The sequence below is a fragment of the Varanus komodoensis genome, unplaced genomic scaffold (genome assembly GCF_004798865.1).
Source record: "Varanus komodoensis strain SLA01 unplaced genomic scaffold, ASM479886v1 scaffold55, whole genome shotgun sequence".
NCBI classification, from domain to species: domain Eukaryota; kingdom Metazoa; phylum Chordata; class Lepidosauria; order Squamata; family Varanidae; genus Varanus; species Varanus komodoensis.
Window position 1 is genome coordinate 856423 of NW_025336157.1, and position 19588 is coordinate 876010.

The following is a 19588-nucleotide window of genomic DNA, read 5'->3' on the forward strand; positions in this document are numbered from 1 at the left end:
CCCCCGAGCGCGGCCGCCGCCGCCGCAGCTCCTCCTGGCCCGCCTCCAGCGGATCCTGCGCCTTTACGCGCGGCTTCCTCGTCCAGCCGCGTCCCTCCCCTCGAAGTTTTCCGGCCGGGGCGAGCCGGCGACCGCCGAGGGGCGCCCTGGCCGCGCTCGGGCCGCCGTCGCGGGCTGGATCGCGCGCGGGCGGAGCGCCCAGGGGCGCGCGGCGAGCGCCCACCCGGCGCCGTCGAGGAGGGCGCAGCGGCGGCGGCGGCGCGTCCCGGGCGGCGCTGCGGCTCTGCTCGAGTCGCAGGCAGAAGTGCCGGACGGGCAGAGGCGGGGAAGGCAGGGCAGGGGAGGGCCCGGAATGCCTCGGCCGGCCCCGGGGGAGGCGGGCCCCGCGCCCTGCCCGCCCGCGCCAGCGCATCTCGTGCCTGGGTGGGACAAAGGGGAGGCGCGCCGCCCTGGGACGGGCCGGGACGGGACGGGCTCTCCGCGCGGGGCCCGGGGGCCGCCAGCCCCGCGCCGCCCCGATCCTTGCTGCGCGCGGGCGCCTTGTCCACGGGCGCCCAGAGACCCGCTCCATCTGTGCCCCGCGTCCGCCGCAGCGCGGGGCTCTGGGCGGCGCCGCGAGCGCTTCCTCTTCCTTGGACCTGCACGACAACCCTGTGAGGTGGGTGCAGCGGGGCTCCGCCGAGCCCCCTCACCCAGGCCCAGAGGGGACACGAAGCTCCCCAGATCTGACCTGACCAGGCAGGATAAAAACGCAGGGTCCATCGCAGATCCTAATAATAATAATATACATTTTCCTACCGTTAGATTGGTTTCCAAATAATGTTGAAATACTGTTAATTTTTGTCGATTGCAGATCTTGGCTAATTTCACAAAAGGTTCTGCCAGCCATCCGTTCGCAAGCCTAGAAATACCCTGAATAAATAAAACCCCTAGCAAGCTCTGGCCCGTGCTGGAATCCTGTCTCCCTCAGCTGCTTGGGAGGATGAGAAAAAAAGACAGCTAGAACAAGCCGGTGCGGGAGAAGAAGAGATGGAAAAGGAGCCGACTTGTGGGTCCCCGAGGTATCCAGCACCCGCATCGGTTCCCATCTGCATCCCTTGTGGCTCAGCACGTCGCGTCTGCTTGTTTCGGGGGGAATTATGGGGCGCTGCAGTGTGGGACTTGAACCCGTGACCTTGGGTCGAGGTGCGTAATTCTAGTCCTTCTGATGGGATTGCTGCCCTTGCAGAAATTCTGGGGAGAGGACCGATCCGTAGGTTGACTGTGTGTTTTTAAAAAAACGCACAATTAATTCACACCATGGAAAAACGGTCACAGAAAAATTATGTATTTATGAGAATCATATGATTTTTTTTCTTTTTTGAAGAACTCATCATTCTCCTGCTGCTCTCAATCTTATCCCCACAACAACAGCCCTGTGAGGTAGGTCAGACTGAGAGTCTGTGGCTGGCCCAAAGTCACCCAGTTGGCCCCATGGCTGACTGGGGACTAGAACCAGGATCACCTGAGTCCCAGCCCTGAGTCTTAACCGCTACACCACCCTGGTTCTGAAAATCATATTCAGAATGGTGGTGGTGCGTCCGACAGGTGCTGTGGAAATTAATTAACCTGCAATTTGCTACCCATTGCATATGCATGAGCCTTTCTCTTTCCCGTTCCCTTTATTGCAGGAAGAAGAGATGATAATGCCGGTCTATTTAACAGGGTTGTTATAAAGACACATTGTTATAAGTTCTTTTGAAGAGGCAACTTCAACTATATTTAATGGGACTTACTCCTATTATGTGAGTAAATGTGGCAAGTGATTAACATTGAACTTAAAGGTGATGAATAAAGAGGAAGCAATGAGAGCTGGTATTTGGGATGCCCTCAGAAGTTCCTTGACCCTCTGTTCAGCAAAGCCCTCCATTTGATTCCCAAAATCTCACTGTCATCTGATACTACCATGAAAGCCAGTGTGATATTGTGAGTAGAGTGTCAGAGTGGGACTTGGGAGGTCCAAGGTTATAGTCCTCACTCAGCCTTGAAGCTTGCTGGGTGAATTTGGGCCAATCACTGACTCTCAGCCTTAGGCTACCTCACAGGGTTGTTATGAGGATAAAGCAGAGAGGCAGAAGGCTATGGACATCTGGGGAAAATTACATGGATATAATTAAGCAGATACATGCATATTAATTATAATATCAGAATGACAATGTTCAGATATTGCTAATAATGATGAAATTGAAAGATGTCTGCTTCTTGGGAGGAAAGCTTTGGCCAATCTAGACAACATACTAAAAAGCAGAGACATCACCCTGCCGACAAAAGTGCGTATAGTCAAGGCTATGGTTTTCCCAGTTGCAATGTATGGCTGTGAGAGCTGGACCATAAGGAAGGCTGAGCGCCAAAGGATTGAGGCCTTTGAACTGCGGTGCTGGAGGAGGTCCTGCGAGTCCCTTGGACCGCAAGGCGATCAACCGATCAGTCCTAGAGGAGATCAACCCTGACTGCTCTCTAGAAGGCCAGATACTGAAGGTGAAGCTCAAATATTTTGGCCATATAATGACAGGGGAAGACTCATTGGAAAAGCTCCTGATGCTGGGAACAACTGATGGCAAAAGGAGGAGGAGACGGCAGAGGATGAGGTGGCTGGATGGGGTCATTGATGCGATGGACATGAATTTGGGTGAAGTCCACAAGACGGTGGGGGACAGCAGGCCTTGGCGTGCGGGGGCCCATGGGGCCACAAAGAGTCGGGCGCAACAGCAACAGCAGCAAATACTAACAGTCCAACTCAAACAAGCCCCAATCTGTAAGAGTAACTATGATATTAATAAGACTATTAGTGAAAGCCAGTGCATATGTCCAGTTTTCTGTCTCTGTTCCCTCCCACTTTGGAACTGGAACTGAAATGCATTCCTCAGTGGGAGACGGGCCTGCTTCTCAATGAGCTGCCCAATAAGAAAGGAGATTGGGCAGTCTCTCAGCACGAGAGGACCAATGGAAAGGAGGATCCGAGGCTACAAAAACCCGGAAATGCGCGCATGCGCCTTGGAGCACAGAGTTCCCCCATCGGGGGAATGTCCGCCCTTTCTTTGCCCAACGCTTCGGGCAAGCGTTAAGGAGCATGCGCAAAGTGATAAGTCCCGACTGTGCTCCAGAGGTGCGCATGCGCATAGAAGCCGATCAATGCGTAAGCGGCGCTAGTGTAGAGGGGAGCTTCTGCTGGCCTTCCCCGAGAGATATAACAGGAGAGAAGCAGATGATCGTTCATATATAGGTCCCTTCTAGGTTCACATTGGAAAAAAGCCATGGGTGGTAATGCCCATGCTAGCGCAAGCACAGGCCGCTATTTTTATCTTTGTTTTAAAATTTTAATGTATTATATTTAAATTTATGTTGTGAGCCGCCCCAAGGCTTCGGCGAATGGGGCGGCATAGAAATGTTTTAAATAAATAAATAAAATAAATAATACTTTTATCTCTGAGTATTGAGGAGTGCAGGGTGAGCTGGCTAAGAGAGCGGTTGGCAACCTTGTAATGTACATTTTGCAAATCGTGCTGGTGTTGCAGGTTGGAGACTGAGGGGTGACTGAGTGTAGATCACACCAGCCTGGTGGTGTTGGCCACTGCCACGACCCATGCGGTGAGGATCAGGCAGGAAAAGTCACATGTGAGCTGCCATGTAAGTCCAGTGTTGCTTCTCATGGAACTGAGGCTGCAGGGGGAACAAGTCTCACTGAACTGAATGTGATTTATGTCGACATGGTCCAGTGTTGCCTGCAATGTGGACTTTCTTGGAAGTGCCGTTCTTGAGCTGTGTCGAGAGAGAGTTTTGCAGCCAGAGGTGGGAAGGCAGGCTCGTGATAGCCTTGGGGGTCCTGCCAAGTCAGAGCCTGAGTGCATCCAGCCCAGGACTGTGGACACGGGCTGGCGGCGGCGGCAGCAAAACGAGTGCGATTGGCTTCGCTCCCCATGGAGCCAATTTCAGCACTGAGTGCGATGCAGAAGGTTATGCTGCATTGGCTTGTGCAGAGAAGGCGCCTCTTCTAAAGAGACCAGAAAGCTCTCCGGGTGCCTCTTCATTCGGGATCTTGCATTTGAAAAACGACTTGAAATGATGCCGGAAATTGGGGCCTGATGTCTCTCTCTACACCTTTCGTATCTCTGCGTTCGCACTCAGAGCGGCTGCCTCCGCTGACCTTCGACCCCGGCTTCCGGTCTGGCAGGGGAACGGGAGAGGGCGGCGCATGCGCCGTGCGGGAGTTGCTCCTGCTGCTGCTCGGGCTCTTCTTCCGGCCTCTCCAGTCCCCGATGAGGTTGAACCACCCGGCGCTCGTCGCTGCTCCCGGGCCAGGCCGGGGCGAAGCTTGAACCCGGAAGTGAACCGGACTTGGCCCCGCGGGCCTCGGAGGGGGCTGCTCGCTCCCGGGTTTGCGCGCCCCCGACTGCCCGAGGCACCCCAGCGGTCCGGGGCGCCGGCCCCGCCTGAGCCTGCACCCGCGAGCGGCTCCCTGGGCTGCCCCGGCGCAGGCCCCCCCGGGCTTGTCCTCCTCCCGGGGAGAGCCTTCGGGGCGCCGCTGCCCCCCTTGCGGGCGCCCCCTGCTTTGCGAGGGCCCTGCCGCAGCCCTCGTCCCCCCAGCTGCGTGCCCAGGACCCCCGCCCCTTATTTTTGGCAGTGGACATGGCGTGAGCGGCGGGAGGGAGGGAGGGAGGGAGACAGCTGGAGAACGAGCAAGGAGCCTGGCCTCACACGCCTGCCCCGAATGGGGAGCAAGGCCCCGTGGTGAATCAGCCCCCCATTGCCCCCTCTCGGTGAAAAAAGGGCGTGTGGGGAGTGACAGCCAAAGGAAGAAGAGGGCCCTGCAGTTCCCCCCTCCCCAGTGGATCATGGGCCTCAAGCTGCCTTGATGAAGGAATCTGTGAGTGCCAGCTGGGCTGTGGTGTTCCCTGAGGCGGCGGAGGAGGAGGAGGAGGAGGAAGAGGAAGCCCCACCGTGGAGATGGGGTCTCAAGTCCTGCAGATCCTGCGCCAGGGCGTCTGGGCATCTCTGACCGGCGGCTGGTTCTTTGACCCTCACCAGAGCACCTTCTCCAACTGCTTCCATCTGTATACCTGGATCTTCCTGCTCATCTTTCCTTTCCTGCTGTACATGGTGAGTCTGGGCACAGCGCCTGGTGGGGCTGGTGGACTTTGGGCAGGAAAATAGGTGTGTGCTTGTGTACTGATGGCGTGAACGTTTATAGCAGTTTTCCATGTCCAAAGAGCTGTCCTGTGTGTGCCTTCTTCCCTAACCCTTATTGCATAAGGAGCAGCTTCCCTCTCTCCGGTTATTTGACCATCTTTTGCCCTTCTTCAATTGCACAAAAGCAACAGTTGAAATTAGTAGTGCAGCTGGAAGAGGAACTCTGGGGTGTGATGGAGACAGTAAGAATATCGGAGGTTTTTGAAATGTCAGGTCCTTGCATCAGTTGGGTCCTTCACCTTTTGCCGCCTTAGTTGGAATCTCTCCAATAACATTTTGTTGCCTTTGCAAAAGGAGAAGTTGGAAGTGAGAAGCTGAAACAAGGACACAATAATCTCTGGTTGAATTTCAAGGCGGACAAGCAAGTGGCTCAAAACACCTCCCATTTCAAGCAGAGAAGATCTAATGCTTGACTGGAATGGCTAATGTGCATTGATTGGTCATCTCTCCCTGCAACCACAACTGCCTTTTTTGCTTGTTTTTGAACTGAAAGCTCAGCATTTAACTCTCGTGATGTTCAAGTGATGCCTCGCAATCCTTGCTTAAGGAAAGTTGAGACTGTGTCTCCTAGTAATTGTCTAGGAAAGAATCCAGAAATTGTTGTGGTTTCAGCAAATAGAAATATTGCTGAGGAAGCAGGTGGAGGGTCAAAACTAGATATGCTGGCATGTGCAAATTTGGTTTTTAGCTGTGAGAACAACCGCAGGGTCCTCTGATTGGTGTCATGGAAAATGGGTCCCCTCTGCCCCCTCTCTGCTGTCTTTCCCTCAATGGGGAAACACCTTTTTATTCCAGTAGGCCTTTGACTCATAAGCAGCTTTCTTGGGTGCTGTTTGTATTTTGTTGTGTGTCGAGTTGTGTTGCAATGCAATCCTTTTATTACTGCTTTAGTTCTTATTTATGGTCGTAAGCTGCCTGGAGTGTTGTTTTTCTTGGAAGAAAGGCAGGTTATGATTCAATCAATACATATGGTGATATTTCTTTTAAAACCTCTTCTTTGTGCGTTGCAGTTCTGGCAAAAGCTACCTCCCACCCTGGCCCCTGAAAGCTGGGTTGGTGGACGGGAGAGGCTGGGGCTGTGTATCAAAGCACAGGGCTCACCGAAGAAGAGTTCTGCTGGACTAAGGCATGAGCTTACTCAGCGTAACATCCTAGTTTTTTCATGGTGGCTACCCTGCCTCTTCGAAACCTACAAGAGGGAAACCATAGTCATAACTTTTCCATACTCTTTCTCAGCACTAATACTGGACCGCAGAGCCCTCTGCCCATGTGCCATGATCTTGGAAGTCCCCTTACTTTTGAAGTTAATACACAAGAGGCCCTGGCTACATTCTCGTCTTTAATGTACTGGCTGGCATGACCATGGGAAGAGGAGGGGAAGGCTGTGTACACAGAAGGAGGTGCAATGCTCCAGCATCTTTTTCTGAAGGGAGACGTCAAAACAAAACGAAGAAGCCCGAATCCCTTCGTGTGTTAGTTAGCCTATGATGTATACAGTCCTTGCATTGCGTTGCTCCTTCCTGACAGAGGTTTGGGGACGATTGTGGATGGCCACCGTGGATCATGCTTTAGGAAAGCGGAATCATAGCCACAGTCAACAGGCTGGTGGAACTCGTGACGGGTTGGGCATTTGTAGGTGTGGTGCTGGCTGATATCCAACAATTTTGGTTCTCTCTCTTGCATCTCTGCCCAGTGTTGAATCCAGAAGTCTTGGCAGTCATGCTGAAGAATTTCAGAAATGTTTTTCTGGCAACCTTTGGACCTAATTCAGAGAGTTGATGTAGATTTAGAACCTGCTTTTTCAACAAGAGTCTTGCAATATTATGGTATACAGAAAGTATGGTATCCTCAGTTGGCTAGTTAAAGGACGTGGCGTCTGTGTAGGGATGTGTGTGGGGGGGAGGGGACTGCAGCCAGGTGAACTGGAATAGGTGGACTCTGCAGCTCTTTTGTATATTTAGCTCTTGTCTTGCCGCATCCTTTTGCTTCTCAGCTTCGCTACGGAAGGCACGGTTCCAAAGACCTGTGCCCAGTTCTCGTAATTGGCAGTGCAGGGATTCTAGGATCGGATTGTGAGACTTAATCGTGCTTGAGTTCTCTGAGTCATTACTGCAACACGTGATTGAAGATGAGGTGCGATGGAGGGTCGGAGAGGCCTGGGCCAGGGAGTGGCGGGTGATGTGCTTTTCTGTTAGCCCTTTCCCCCTCCGCGCCCAAAATAGGCTTGTGAGTGAGGTGTCAGTGCAAAAGCAAGCGGTTCATGGCCACCCTGCTTGGCGGTTCTGACACGGCAAGTCTGACGTCTGCAAAGCCAAACCTTCAGGTGGATGGAGCGAATTCAGGTGAATCTCTGTCCTAAAACTGGATTAAGGAAGGACGATGGAGCCTGCATCTGGAATCAAATGGGTCCAAGCAGCATGGTAATCATCACTTAAGGGCTGAGTGTGCATTGAATGTGGGTTGCCATTGAAATATAGGTTGTCAGGTCCCCTGCATCAGAGAGAACAGAAATGGTATACGACCCACGGTTCCCAACCCAGCAGCAAACCACGGTTCTCTCCACGGCTTGTTCGGGCGATTGCTCACATCTCTGCAAACACCCATGCTTCAGTGGCAATTGCTGAGTGAGAGTTTTGTGTTGTGCGAAGCCAGATGTTGCTTCTTTCGGCTGGCCGGGCCCTGCAGGCCGTCTCTCAGTTGCGGCCTTTCACGAGGGAGGACAGGGGGTGTCCTTGGGCTTCTGTATGCAGAGCAGGTGCTGCATCCTTATATCGTGCTCTCCGGGCCGTACCTCTCTTCCGGATCCCTGCGTCATTAGTCGATTAGGTCGGTATCAGGTGGGGGATTTGGTGCCTGGGACTTTCCTTTTCAAAAGACAGCAGCAGGAATTTGGCCGCAGCTGTGGCAGTGTCTCAAAAGCAAACTCAACGGCTCCTTCAGCGAGTGTGCAAGCTGAAAGGAAACACCAGAGCGCCGGCGTGCTTAAAGATGTGCTGTTGCCTTCCCGCACTTAAAAAGAAAGTTGGCTTTGAACCCGGCACCTGAAGAAGAGTTCTGTGTAGCCCCTAAGGCTGCTCATGCCGTTCCGAGCATGCAAGGGTTCCAGAGAAGTGCCCCCTCATGTAACGTGTTAACAAAGATGCAAATAGTCAAATATGTCCCGAATTACGTGCCTTGGAGAGCGGCTGCTGAATGCTGGGCTTACTGCTCTGAACTTAGCCTGTGCCCTTCCTCCGTGGCAGGTGATGCCGGCCACCTACGCCGTGGCCGGCGTGTACTGCGTGGGGGTGGCCACGTTCTTCACCACCGTCAAAGTTGTCAACTATCGCCTGCACACGATGTTCGACCAGGGAGAGATCGTGGAGAAGAACTCGGCTCTGGCGGAAGCGACCAAGACCGAAGATGAAGCTGCAGCTGACGAGGGAAACCTGGCCAGGTGGGGCATTGGATGGGGGGGGCAGCAGGGGCAGCGATCCAGGTGGGAGGATCCTGGTGGGCCGGCTGAAAGGGTCTGGGGGGTTTGCATGCACCCCTCGTTGTGGAACGCAGCAGCGGCCAGATTGGAGCCATCCCTTAATAGTCTGAGGACTGTTCCGTTGCCGGGCAGCTCTGGGCATTGTGTGGACTCGTTTCTCCTTGTCCACCCGGGTGTATAATTGAGCCCAAGCGTCCCCCTGTGGGTGCAAATAAAGCGAGCCTGGCGCCATTCCTGCCCCTCTCTCCTGGCAGGGACGCCGGCGGGGTGGAGATGACTGTATTCCGCAAGGTCAGTTCCACGCCTCCCGTGCGGTGCAGCTCCCAGCATTCCGTGTTCGGCTTCAACCAAGTCATGGTAAGGCTGAGGGGGCCGCTTGGGCCGTCCTGTCCTGTCGGGATGGAGGCGGTTGTGCAGTGCGGGGGGGAGGGACTCGGGGCTTTGGTCACCCCCTTCCGGAGTCGATGCAAATGCTTTGGAGCAACAGAGGTGTCAGGAGGAACTGTCGGGGGGGGTGCATTTTGGGGAGGAAATGAACCGGCTGGGTAGAAAGGCACTTAAATGCTCTTTTCAGTCTACGGTTCAACAGCTCATTCTCTGTCTGGGTCATGCCTGAGCAGCAGCGCTCTCAAGGGGGTGCTCTGGCACCCTGGAAAGGGCCGTGCCGGTCCATCTGGTGCCACGTTGCGCTTCCCACTGGCCCGCAAAATGTCTCTGGAGGCACCAGAAGTGGGGCCGGGGGCAAAACTGCCCTGGCTCCTTCGCCATGAACGCACCGTGCAAAGCAGGGCCGGCGCCGCCCGCTCCCCACACGGACAAGCCCAGCAGGACAGACGTCGGTTGCGAGGTCCCACTTTCCGTCGAGGCACAGTTGGGATCGTTCCGTCACGCTCCCTGGCCGACCGGGCCCTTGGCCCGTCCAGTCCAGTCTTGTCCACACGGACTGGCAGCTGCTCTGTAGGGCTTTGGGCGGGCCGTTTCTCATCCCCGCCTGGGGCTGCTGCAGATCAGACCTGCGTGTCCGGCTGAGCAGCGGCCTTTCCCCTTAAGCACGGAGGTCCTGCCAGCGCCCCAGTCTTTGTTCCCGCCCCTTTAGACCCTTTGCGAAAGAGCAGCATTAATCGCCCCCTTCTTTTTGCCTTCCAGGACTTGCTGCCCCACTTGGAGGATGGGGGCCCCGTGAGAGGTGAGCCGTTCTGTGAGACGGGCGCACAATCCGCCTCGGCCGCTTCGGTGCAGATGTGTGCCTGTGTTTCCAGGCAGGGATGGGGAACAGCAGGGCCAGGAGGGGCCCTGAGAGGGCTTCCCTGCGCATGCCATGGGGAGCAGGCCCCCTGCGTCTCGGGGGACGGTCCAGCGAGGCCTTCTGCTGCTCTCTCCGCAGACATCAAGGAGCTGGTGCGCGAGCGGGGCAGCAACAATGTCATCGTCACGGCGGCCGATCGCGAGATGCTGCAGCACTCTTCCCCGGAGAACTGCGGTAGGGCTCTGCCCCGGCCAGGCGGTGGGAGGCGGAGGCCGCCCGGAGCCGAGGCGGACGGCGGGAGAACGGCCGGGCTCGCCCTGAGGGGCTGGGGAGGGTGCGAGCCGGTGGGGAGGGAGCTCCAGGCCTCGGGGCTGCCCCAGAACGGTCCCAGGCACCAACCCCGGTTCTCCCTCCGTCTGTCCCTCTTTCTGCAGCTGGGGCGGACACGTCAGCCCCCGCCGAGCTGGAAGCGGGGAGCAGCGGCTCGCTGCCCGCCCCCGGCGCGGAGCCCCCGTCCAGCGGCCGGAAGCAGCCGACCTCCCTCCCCGTCCAGACGTCCCTCCAGAGCACGGACTCCTTGGAGCCGTCCCCGCCAGCAGGGCCGGCCTCGCGGGCGCCCCCCCGCTGGCCGGCCAGCGAGTCCGAGAGCGTGGGGGACACGCCGCTCAGCCCGCTGATCAAGAACAGCCTGAGCGAGGAGCTGGGCCACAGCTTCCTGAGCCTGGCGCTGCCCGAGGCGGGCAGCCTCGCCCCACGGGAGTCGCGGCGCTCGGGCACGGACTACCAGCCCCTGGAGCCCCGGCCGGAGGGCCCCCTGCAGGCCGGCTCCTCGGACAGCTGCTTCAGCGGCACCGACAAGGAGACGCCCAGCACCCTGAGCAGCTACCGCAGCGAGAAGACCAACTCCACCCACCTGGACAGCCCCCTGCTGGGCCCGGGCCCCGGCGGGGCTGGCCTGGGGGAGCCGGTGCCCCCCGGCCCATCCCCGCCCCCGGAGGGCGGCAGCGACACCGACGCGCTCTCGGACAGTGAGCTGCTGCGCTCGCCCGAGCTGGGCCTCCTCGGGGAGCTGAGCTTCGACACGCAGAACACGCTGGACTCCCTGGACACCGTCAAGGGCGACGGGGAGCTCTGGGGGGCCCCCGAGCTGGAGCAGGTGGTGCGGCCCAAGGAGCCAGCCCTCAAGGGCCGCCGGCGCCTCTCGCGCAAGCACGGCGGGGCCTACCTGCCCATGCGCACCCTCCTGGACAGCAAGGCCTACGCGGAGGGCTTCTTCGCCGACGAGGACTCCAGCGACTGCAGCGACCTCAGCCGGGCCTCCAGCCTGCACTCGCAGCGCAACTACAGCACGGACAGCTCCTCCAGCACCTCCTGCTACTCCCCGGAGCGCCTGCCCCCCGTCCCCCGTGGCAAGCCGGGCCTCCCCGCCGCCGAGGCCAAGCCGCCCCCCGCCCCCGAGGGCGCCCCCCTGCCCGCCCGGCCCTCCTGCTACGCCCAGCGGGCCGGGAGCACGGCCAGCGCCAAGACCCACGCCCGGGTGCTCAGCATGGACGGGGGCCGCGGGGCCGAGGGCGGCAAGCCCCCCGCCACCCTCACCCTCTCCAAGTCGGACCTGGAGTCCCACGCCGGGAAGCTGGCGGTTGAGCCCGACCTGGGCAGCGCGGCACAGGGCCAGGCGGCCAACCAGCCCGGCTGGCGCGGGGAGCTGCCAGTGGAAGGGGCCGTCGGAGGCGGTGAGTCCCTGCGGGGCGGGCATGGCTCGCTCCGCTCCGAGGCACCTGGCCCGCGCGGGCCAGGGGGGCCCTTCTTTGTGCGGGGCAGCCGAGAGAGCGGGGCAGGGTGTGGAGGGTCCCCAGGCTGCCTGCGATCGGGGCCCCCGTCGGCAATGACCAGCCCCCAGTTACTTTAGGCTTACTAAAGCCCCCCCCCCCCCGCAGTAAATGAAATCTGAAGTCAGGAGGGGTCCCAGGCGGAAGACCCCCAGTTTGACGTTGCTGTGCATGTTTCAGAACAGACGTGTGCTGTCAGAAGCGCTTTGTGCAGAAGTCTGGGGTGGTTCAGTGCTTACACAAACGTCTTGTTCGAGATGGTCGGGAGCACAAGATCCTCGCATCTCGCATGGTGCTTTTAGGGCATATGCGAAGAAAGTTTCTTTCCTCCAAACAGAAATGTCAGAGGAGAGGGAGAAGGGGAGGCCGGGGGCGTTGGCAGGAGAGCGGTGGCGCTGTTCTTCCCGTTGCTCGTCGTCTCGTTTGGCCGCCGCATGATTTCGGCTGAGCCAGAGTGGCGCCTGCATCTCCGGAGCCCAGCGTGGGCACTACTGCGCTTTGCCCCACGATTTGTGCTCCTGGAGTGCCCAAAGCTGGGAGCTTGTGAATGGGCTGTGGAAGTGGCCTGCAGCTTCATGGCAAAGACAGATTCTGAGTGGGGGTGGGAAGGGGGGGGGGCAGAGAGAGAGGAAGAGGGGAATGGTTTTGGGGAGCAGGTGGAGCTGCCGGAGCGATGGCTGCAAGCGGGGGCAAGATCAGGATGGCAGTGCAGAGAGACGGGCAGGCCACGAGGCCAGGTGCCTCTGCTGCATCCAGAGCGGACTGGGAATGGGTGTGGGGATTTTTGGAGAGGCTTCAAGTGCTCCAAGCAGGTGTGTGTGTGTGTGTGTGTGTGTGTGTTTTGGGGTGGGGGTGCTGCACCCTTCGTCCTTGCATCCTGCATGCTTCTCTGCGCCCACACAGCCTTTGTGGTCCCTTGGCTTGGATCCTCCTGAAAAGTGGAAGTGGCACCGTCTCCGTCCGCTCCAGTTCCGCTCTCCGTCACGCTCTTGTTAGCTTGGCTATGGGTCACCCCCATTTCTTTGGCTCGGCGCCCGGCCTGCCCCGCACAGGAGCCTCGTGTGCCTCCATCAGGGCCCCCGGGAGGCGGCCTCTCACCCCTGCCCTTTCCCTGCAGCCCCCACAGCGGAGGAGGGCCCCAAGTCGGACCGCTCGAGCAGCGTGAAGCGCATGCAGGCCATGAGGCGCCGGCACAACGCGGGCAGCAACCCCACCCCTCCGTCTTCGGTGATGGGATCCCCGCCCAGGTACGCCCCCCTCTCGTGCCCCCCCCCGTCTTTGTCATGGTGCGGCTGCTCGGGAGGGCGAGGACGTTGCGTCAATTTTGCAATGCTGAACGCACATGCAGGCGGGAGCGCGTGTTCCCCAAAACGGTACTTGCCGGCCTCGTATGCATGGCCGAAAAATGCACCCTTTCAGGGCTAGGAACTTGTAAAATGCCCATCATGGCACTTGACCGGCAGCAAGGAAAGTCAGCCTTTGCGGGCGCTTCTGTCGCAGTGAGTTAGAAACGTGCCCTTTGCCCGCCCAAACGGAACGAAGTGTGCCGCTGGGCACAGGACGCGGGGCGAGCCGAGCCCCGGCGCCCGCGGGCACCCCCCTCGCCCGCCTCGAACAGCCGCTGACCCGCCGCCCTCTGCAGCTTACAGGACCTGCAGCGAGGCCGGGCCTCGTCGCACTCCCGCACCCTCACGCTCCCCTCGGCCCTGCAGTTCGCCAGCTCCCTCCTGCTGCCCCGCGGCATCATCCACGAGGCCTGCAACTTCGACGACACCTCGGAAGGGGCCGTGCACTACTTTTACGACGAGAGCGGTGAGCGGGCCGGCGAGGGGTGGGCAGCAGAGCCTCCTCCAGCTCCGGAGAGGCCCGGTCTTCCTCCTCCTTTTTAAGTACTTGTTGATAGAAGCCCTGGCAAATAAAAAAGGCGTTTGCTTGGCACTGGAAAGACGGTGAATGAGCTTCTCCGGAGGAAGGCTGCTGGTCCCTGAGCTGGCTTAGACCTTCAGTTGGCAGAAGCCCATCGGGAAGAGTTTCTAAATCAGGTCTTAAGTTTCAGAGAACCATATATGGAAGCCTGCTCCTTCGGGACGAGGCTTTGCCAAGCTGGATCGTAGATGGTTATGTCAAAAGAGCAGGTCCCCTCGTGTTCCTCTGCTTCTGCTTCTGGGAAGGACATAACCTTCCTTTCTGTAGTAAGTGGAGGCACCGTGGGCCTATTTAGGAGTGCTCGTTCTTTGATTTATTTCTAGGCCTTTGGTAGCCAAGCCCTGTCTGTAGCAGAAGCACCATAACGATGTTGAATTTCATGTGCACAGAGTCAGCTGCGATTCTGAGCAGAATGTTTTGAGTGCAAGAGTCTCGAACTGCGTGCTGGTCCCCTCTGGCAAGGGGCAACCCATGCTTAATAGAAGTAATCTCCATATTCCTTATACATACACGGGGATTTATTTGTGAAGGCCGTCTCCCCATCAGGAGGGATCCAGTATTGGTGTGGCCCTCCTCTCCATTTTCTGCCCCTTCTTTCCCAGGAGTCCGGCGCTCGTACACCTTTGGGCTCGCTGGCGGCGGCTATGAGAACCCAGTGGGTCAGCAAGTCAGCATGGACCACCCAACAACCAACAGTGGCTGGTGAGACCCCCTTTGGCCACCTCTCGAACCTCATTCGGGACAATCCGGCGGAGATGCCGGTCGCTTGAAAAACGTGGAGTCGGAATACTTCCGGAGAGCTGCTCAGGGAATTTTTCACTGCCTAAAAATGATGAGGAGATGACTTCTCCTTGTTAAATGCGGCTTCTGGAAAATATGGATGAATTGGGAGGGGAAGGAGGAACCACCAGGCTGCCCTGGACGGAAGGAAGGAGCGTGCTGGCGTGGCTGCCGGTGGTTAGTGGCTGGGGAAAGGAAGTGGAGCCCGGAGAGGGGTGTGTGGCCCCAGGGGACGCCCAGAGGGGTGGAATTAGTCCCCAAGGCTGAGGTTTCCCAGCCCGGTGCGTGCAGAGTCCAGAGTTACAGGGGCTGCCGGTGGTGGGGAAGCCCGCTCCGCCGGCCTGTGCTTCGGCCGGCATGGCCACAGTGATCCACGGTCCCCTCCGCTTGCCTCCGCAGGGACAGGCATTCCCATTCTTCCAGCTTCAACTCGGCGGAGGTGCCGGAAGGGACCCCCGCCCTCACGCTGCTGCAGCCGCGGCCCGTGGTCCTGCAGGGCATGCAAGTTCGCAGAGTGCCTCTGGAGATCCCTGAGGTAAGGCCCCGGGGCCGAGGGCCACAGGGTCCTCCTGGTGTCTGAAGCTGCGTTGTTACGGCTCCCTCCTTTCGGAGTGCTCCCTGCCTGCCTGGTGCAGAAGGCCCGTAGACATCGTGTTTCCAGAGCCGATTGGAACCCGCCTGAATTTTACTGCTGGATTAGACCCCTCAAGCTGTGAAGCTGGCCATTTGTCTTTTGAATCTTTTGTTATTTCCTGCATTTCTGTTTAGCCCAAGAGCTAAACTACTCTGAACAATTCACAGGAATTAAAACCGCAGAGTGCGAGACAGCAAGTGAAACCTAAAACCTTTTCGCACTTTGGAACCGGAGTAAAATGCCAGCCGTGGTGGTAGTTAAGATCTAAGAGCACAGGAATGCAGTGGGGCTCATTCCCATGAATGTTAAACATGGGAAAGAACAAGCAACAGTTCCTAGCATTTCCAAGCCAGCGCAGCTAGGAATCAGTAGCCTTTTCTGTCGGAAGTGTTAGCTGGACTGCACCTTCAGTGTTTCAAGCTAGATTCCTCCTCCAGAAAAGTTATTTTGCCGGAAAAGTTGCAAATGAGGTTTACTAGGTTAGAGAAGGAAAAATTTCTACTTCCGCCTCGTTTTAGCACTGAATCCCATGCTACGGTGTGCCCAAGTCTGCAGAGGAAACACAGCTTTGGCCTGCGCCAAAGCTGTCCCACATGAGAACTTTCCTCTGCATGTTCGGCTCTCAGACTTGTGGGAGTCTTTGCTGGAGAAGGAACCCAGGAGTCCGGCCTCTTGGTGAGCCTATTCCCCACTTCCCAAATGGCAGAGTCAGAATATAATTTGGAGCACTGAATGGGCAACCCTCAAGCCAAAGAGGGGTTTCTTCCCATCATCTTTATCCACCGTGGCAAATACCTCTGATTCTGCCAGTGATGCTGAAGCGCTTTTGCTCTTTCTTCTTTCTCCCTCTGGAAACAACCCAAAACTGGGGCTTAGCAGAATTTCCCCCCTCTGTTTTGCAAAAATAAAAGAGGGGGCAGAGAGAGGATTGAACAAGAGTTAGCAGATTCAAGGCAGGGGTTCTTCGTTGTGTCTGCCCACCTGTAGCTTTGAGGGGTGATCGAAGGTGATAAACAGAAACGGGTACCTGCCTGATTAGCTTGCTCTTCCTCCAGTTCGACCTCCTAGATCAGGAATCGCTGCACGAGTCCCAGGAGAACACGCTGATGATCGAGGACAAGTGTCACCCACGGCAGTACTACAAGTTCTGGGTGCTGCCCGGGCGCTGGATGCGCGTCCGGTACGACCGGCTGGCCCTGCTGGCCCTGCTGGACCGGTGAGTCCCGGAGCCCGTTGCCGCTTTGGTGATGGATTTGTGGGCCCAAGCCTCTTGGCTTGCCCGCCCCAATCCAGCTGTTGGGTCACTTCCTTTCATTTAGGAGAATAGGTGGGGAAACCCCCAAAGCGTCGTCGGTTCATCTTCTGCTTTCAGGATACAGTAAATATTTGACCCGAGAGATCTTCGCGGGGAGGCCATTTAATGCAATTTTAGTGTTACTGGATGCAGAATTCTTAACTGGAATATCAAAGCCTTTAGAAATCGCGCATTACAGCATCTCGCACTTACCCGATACTGTATTTGGAACTGGTAGATGATATTTCTTGTGACAAATGTAGTCACAAAATGGAAGAAATTTCTTCCCTGTATCCCCGAAAGTAGTTCAGTGCACCAGGGAGGTACCAGCTTGTGGAGAGGCTGATCTCAGGCAGCCGCTTTCAGGGAAGAAGCCAAAAGGCTTTTGGCGTACTGCTCCTCGCTACCGTTCTCCAACGTGGGTGCGAACAGATCCGAGCCTCCTTATTTTAATGAATCAAATGCCTCTAGAGATTTGACCTTTAAGAAGAAAGGCAAACACTTTCTGAGCGCAACAGAACGTTTTGCCCTGGTTTGGCTTTCTGCGCGTGCGCAGAAGCACCAGCTTCTGTTGCCCTATCCCAGCAATGTCCTGCTTCCAGGACGCGGGCAAGGAAGTTGGGTGAGCCAGACGCGGGGGCTGCCCATGCACGCTGCGACCTCTGGGTCACTCCTCTGCCCCCAGGAACCGGCGAGTGGCGGAAAACGTCTTCGTGGTGCTGCTGGTGAGCCTTGTCGCCTTCCTGGGCTACCTGCTCCTCATGCGCGGCTTCTTCAAGGACATCTGGGTGTTCCAGTTCTGCGTGGTGATCGCCAGCTGCCAGTACTCCCTGCTGAAGGTGCGCCACCCCCCCGTCCGCCCCTCGTGCTTCCCGGGACGCCCCGCCATGTCCACAGCCCGAGACGCCTCCCCCTCTTCCGCCCCCCTTCCCTGGCCCACTGTTCTGCACGTCCGCAGCAAGCGACGGCCTGGCTCTGCGTGCCCGGGGCAGGCGGGACGGCTCGGCTGAAGCCGCCACCCGCTCTGGTGGGGCCAGGGGGCGCCCTCTCCCTCTGCCAGGGGACGGGCGGCCTGACGCCCACCTTCGTCCCCCTTCTCTTTTCCAGAGCGTCCAGCCCGATGCTGCTTCGCCCATGCACGTGAGCACCCAGCCGCGAGGAACCGGCAGGACTGCGGAGGGTCCCCGGGAGGGCCGGGGCAGGGAACGCGCCTCTTCCTAGCACTGCGCCCCCCCGACGTTCAGCGGGGCTTCCAGCCGCGGAACCCCCTTCCTGCCCCGTTGCGGGCAAGGGCCATGAAGCACAGGGCATTTTGGGGTGGGGGGGCGGGGGAGCCACAGAGCAGGAACGGTGGCGGCGATCCCGAAGCGCCTTCAGCAGCGTGTGCTCTGGGGCCGTGGCGGAAAGGCCCAGAGGCCTCGGGCTCTGGTTGTCCTGCCGTCGAGCCGAGGTGCGGAGCCCCAGGCCTGGCGCCCCCCTCTGGGGCTCCCACGGGCCGCTCCCTGTCCCCGTGCCAGCTGCCCTTTCCCAAGCGCCTTCCTCAGACTCCATGCGGTCTGTCCCCATCTGGAAAGGGGCAGCAGCTCTCCTCCGAAGGCGCGGTTCCCGGCAGGAAGGGGGCTGCAGCAGCGTTGGGGCCGCCCCGTTCCCCCGGCCCCCGAGAACAGCCCCCGCAGGGCTGCTCCAGCGCTCCGTCTCTCCGGCAGGGGCACAACTGGATCATCTCGTACAGCCGGCCCGTGTACTTCTGCGTGGCCTGCCTGTCCGTCTGGCTGCTGGACTTGTGCGCTCGCGCGGCGCCCTTCCCGCCCGTCGCCTTCTACGAGCTGCTGCTCTTCTCCTCGGACTTCTTCTACTGTGCCCGCAACGTGGCCATTGGTGAGCAGGGGGGCGGGGTCGGGGCCGCCGGGGGCTCCTGTGGGGGGCTCGTCCCCAGCTTAACTCCTTTTCTCCCCCCCCCCGCCTTCTGCCCAGTGTTCACGCTCTGCTTCCCGGCCATCTTCCTCTTCGGACTCCTCCCTCAGGTCAACACCTGCTTCATGTACCTTCTGGAACAGGTGGACATGAACATCTTTGGCGGAACAGGTGTGGAGACGTGGCCGGAGGGGAGGGGGCGAGGCGCTCGGATGCCGGGGTCCCTCTGGCAGGGAGGGGCGGGTGCTTGGGGGAAGAACACCCGCTTTGCACGCAGCCGGTGCCACGTTCAGTCCCCTGCCTGGTAGCTGAAGATCTGAGGACCTGCTTTCTGCTCACTCTTGCCTAGAGCATGCGCAGAGTGCCACTCCTATCCCTCCCAAGCAGGGGAAAGGCCACAAGTCAGCCGTTGACTGCATGCTTTGCACGGAGGGGGTCCCCAGGGGCAACTGCCCCACCTCTCCAAGTAGGGCTGGGGCTGTGCCCGCCGGTCGCCCTGGAGAGCTGCTGGCGCTGCTGCCGGCCCGTGTTAGCAATACTGGGCTAGATAGAGCCAGGGTCTGAGGCAGTAGGAGGCAGCCTCCAGTGCTGCAACCTGGCCGTGTCGTGGCACACGGCCTTTGCATGCAGACGGCCCCGATTTGGGCTGCAGAACTGCTTTCCTGAAACCCCGGTGGGCAGCCGCTGCCGGCCCGTGTCAGCACACCGGGCCAGAATGGCCGGGGCTCTGGCAGCACGAGAGCCGGCGATGCCCTGTGCGTGGGGACGTCCGCGCTGCCGGCCCTGCGGGGTTTGCCACGCGCACGTGCCTCCCCCGCGGACCTCTTGAGCGGCGCGGTGCCGGGTTCAGGGCAGCGCTGCCGGCCGGCGTGGCCCCGTCTTCGTGTGCCGCGAGTGGTGCCGGCCCTGGGAGCCCCCCACGGCCCCCCAAGCCCTGCCTCGGTGGCCATCTCCTGCTCTTCCTTCCCAGCCGCCACCAGCCCCTACACCGCCGCCTTCGCCCTGCTGCGCAGCGTCCTCGTGGCCGCCCTCCTGTACGGCTTCTGCCTTGGAGCCCTCAAGGTATCTCGCTCCCACTGGGGTGCCGGGGGCGGATTAAACAGCCTCAGCGGCTCCCGGGGGGTGGGAGGGGCCGCCTCGCCCCCTTTTGTACCCCCAAGGCTATTCCGTTGCATTGACTCTGCTTCAAAAGCGGCGTTGCATTTTCTCCCGCTTCCTCCAAAACGCCTGGTTGTCCCCCAGGCCCGGAAAGCCCCCTTTTTTC

At 58.9% G+C, this 19588-nt stretch overlaps 1 protein-coding gene across 2 annotated transcripts in view; it reads left to right on the forward strand.

Annotated features, from left to right (window-relative positions):
• Nucleotides 1-4526: 4526 nt before the first annotated feature.
• Nucleotides 4527-19588, forward strand: part of PCNX3 (pecanex 3) — a 32000-nt gene continuing 16938 nt past the window's right edge. Inside the window, exons 1-16 of one of the 2 annotated variants that reach the window (XM_044448712.1) lie at nt 4527-5136; nt 8469-8662; nt 8956-9058; nt 9848-9887; nt 10086-10181; nt 10382-11680; nt 12894-13023; nt 13419-13588; nt 14305-14404; nt 14882-15017; nt 16172-16332; nt 17096-17249; nt 17518-17550; nt 18117-18288; nt 18385-18495; nt 19295-19386. In XM_044448712.1, coding sequence (XP_044304647.1) covers nt 4984-5136; nt 8469-8662; nt 8956-9058; nt 9848-9887; nt 10086-10181; nt 10382-11680; nt 12894-13023; nt 13419-13588; nt 14305-14404; nt 14882-15017; nt 16172-16332; nt 17096-17249; nt 17518-17550; nt 18117-18288; nt 18385-18495; nt 19295-19386 — 3144 coding nt within the window. In that variant the 5' untranslated portion in view covers nt 4527-4983. The remainder of the gene's footprint in view (nt 5137-8468; nt 8663-8955; nt 9059-9847; nt 9888-10085; nt 10182-10381; nt 11681-12893; nt 13024-13418; nt 13589-14304; nt 14405-14881; nt 15018-16171; nt 16333-17095; nt 17250-17517; nt 17551-18116; nt 18289-18384; nt 18496-19294; nt 19387-19588) is intronic. The other variant, XM_044448713.1, reaches the window with a different exon arrangement.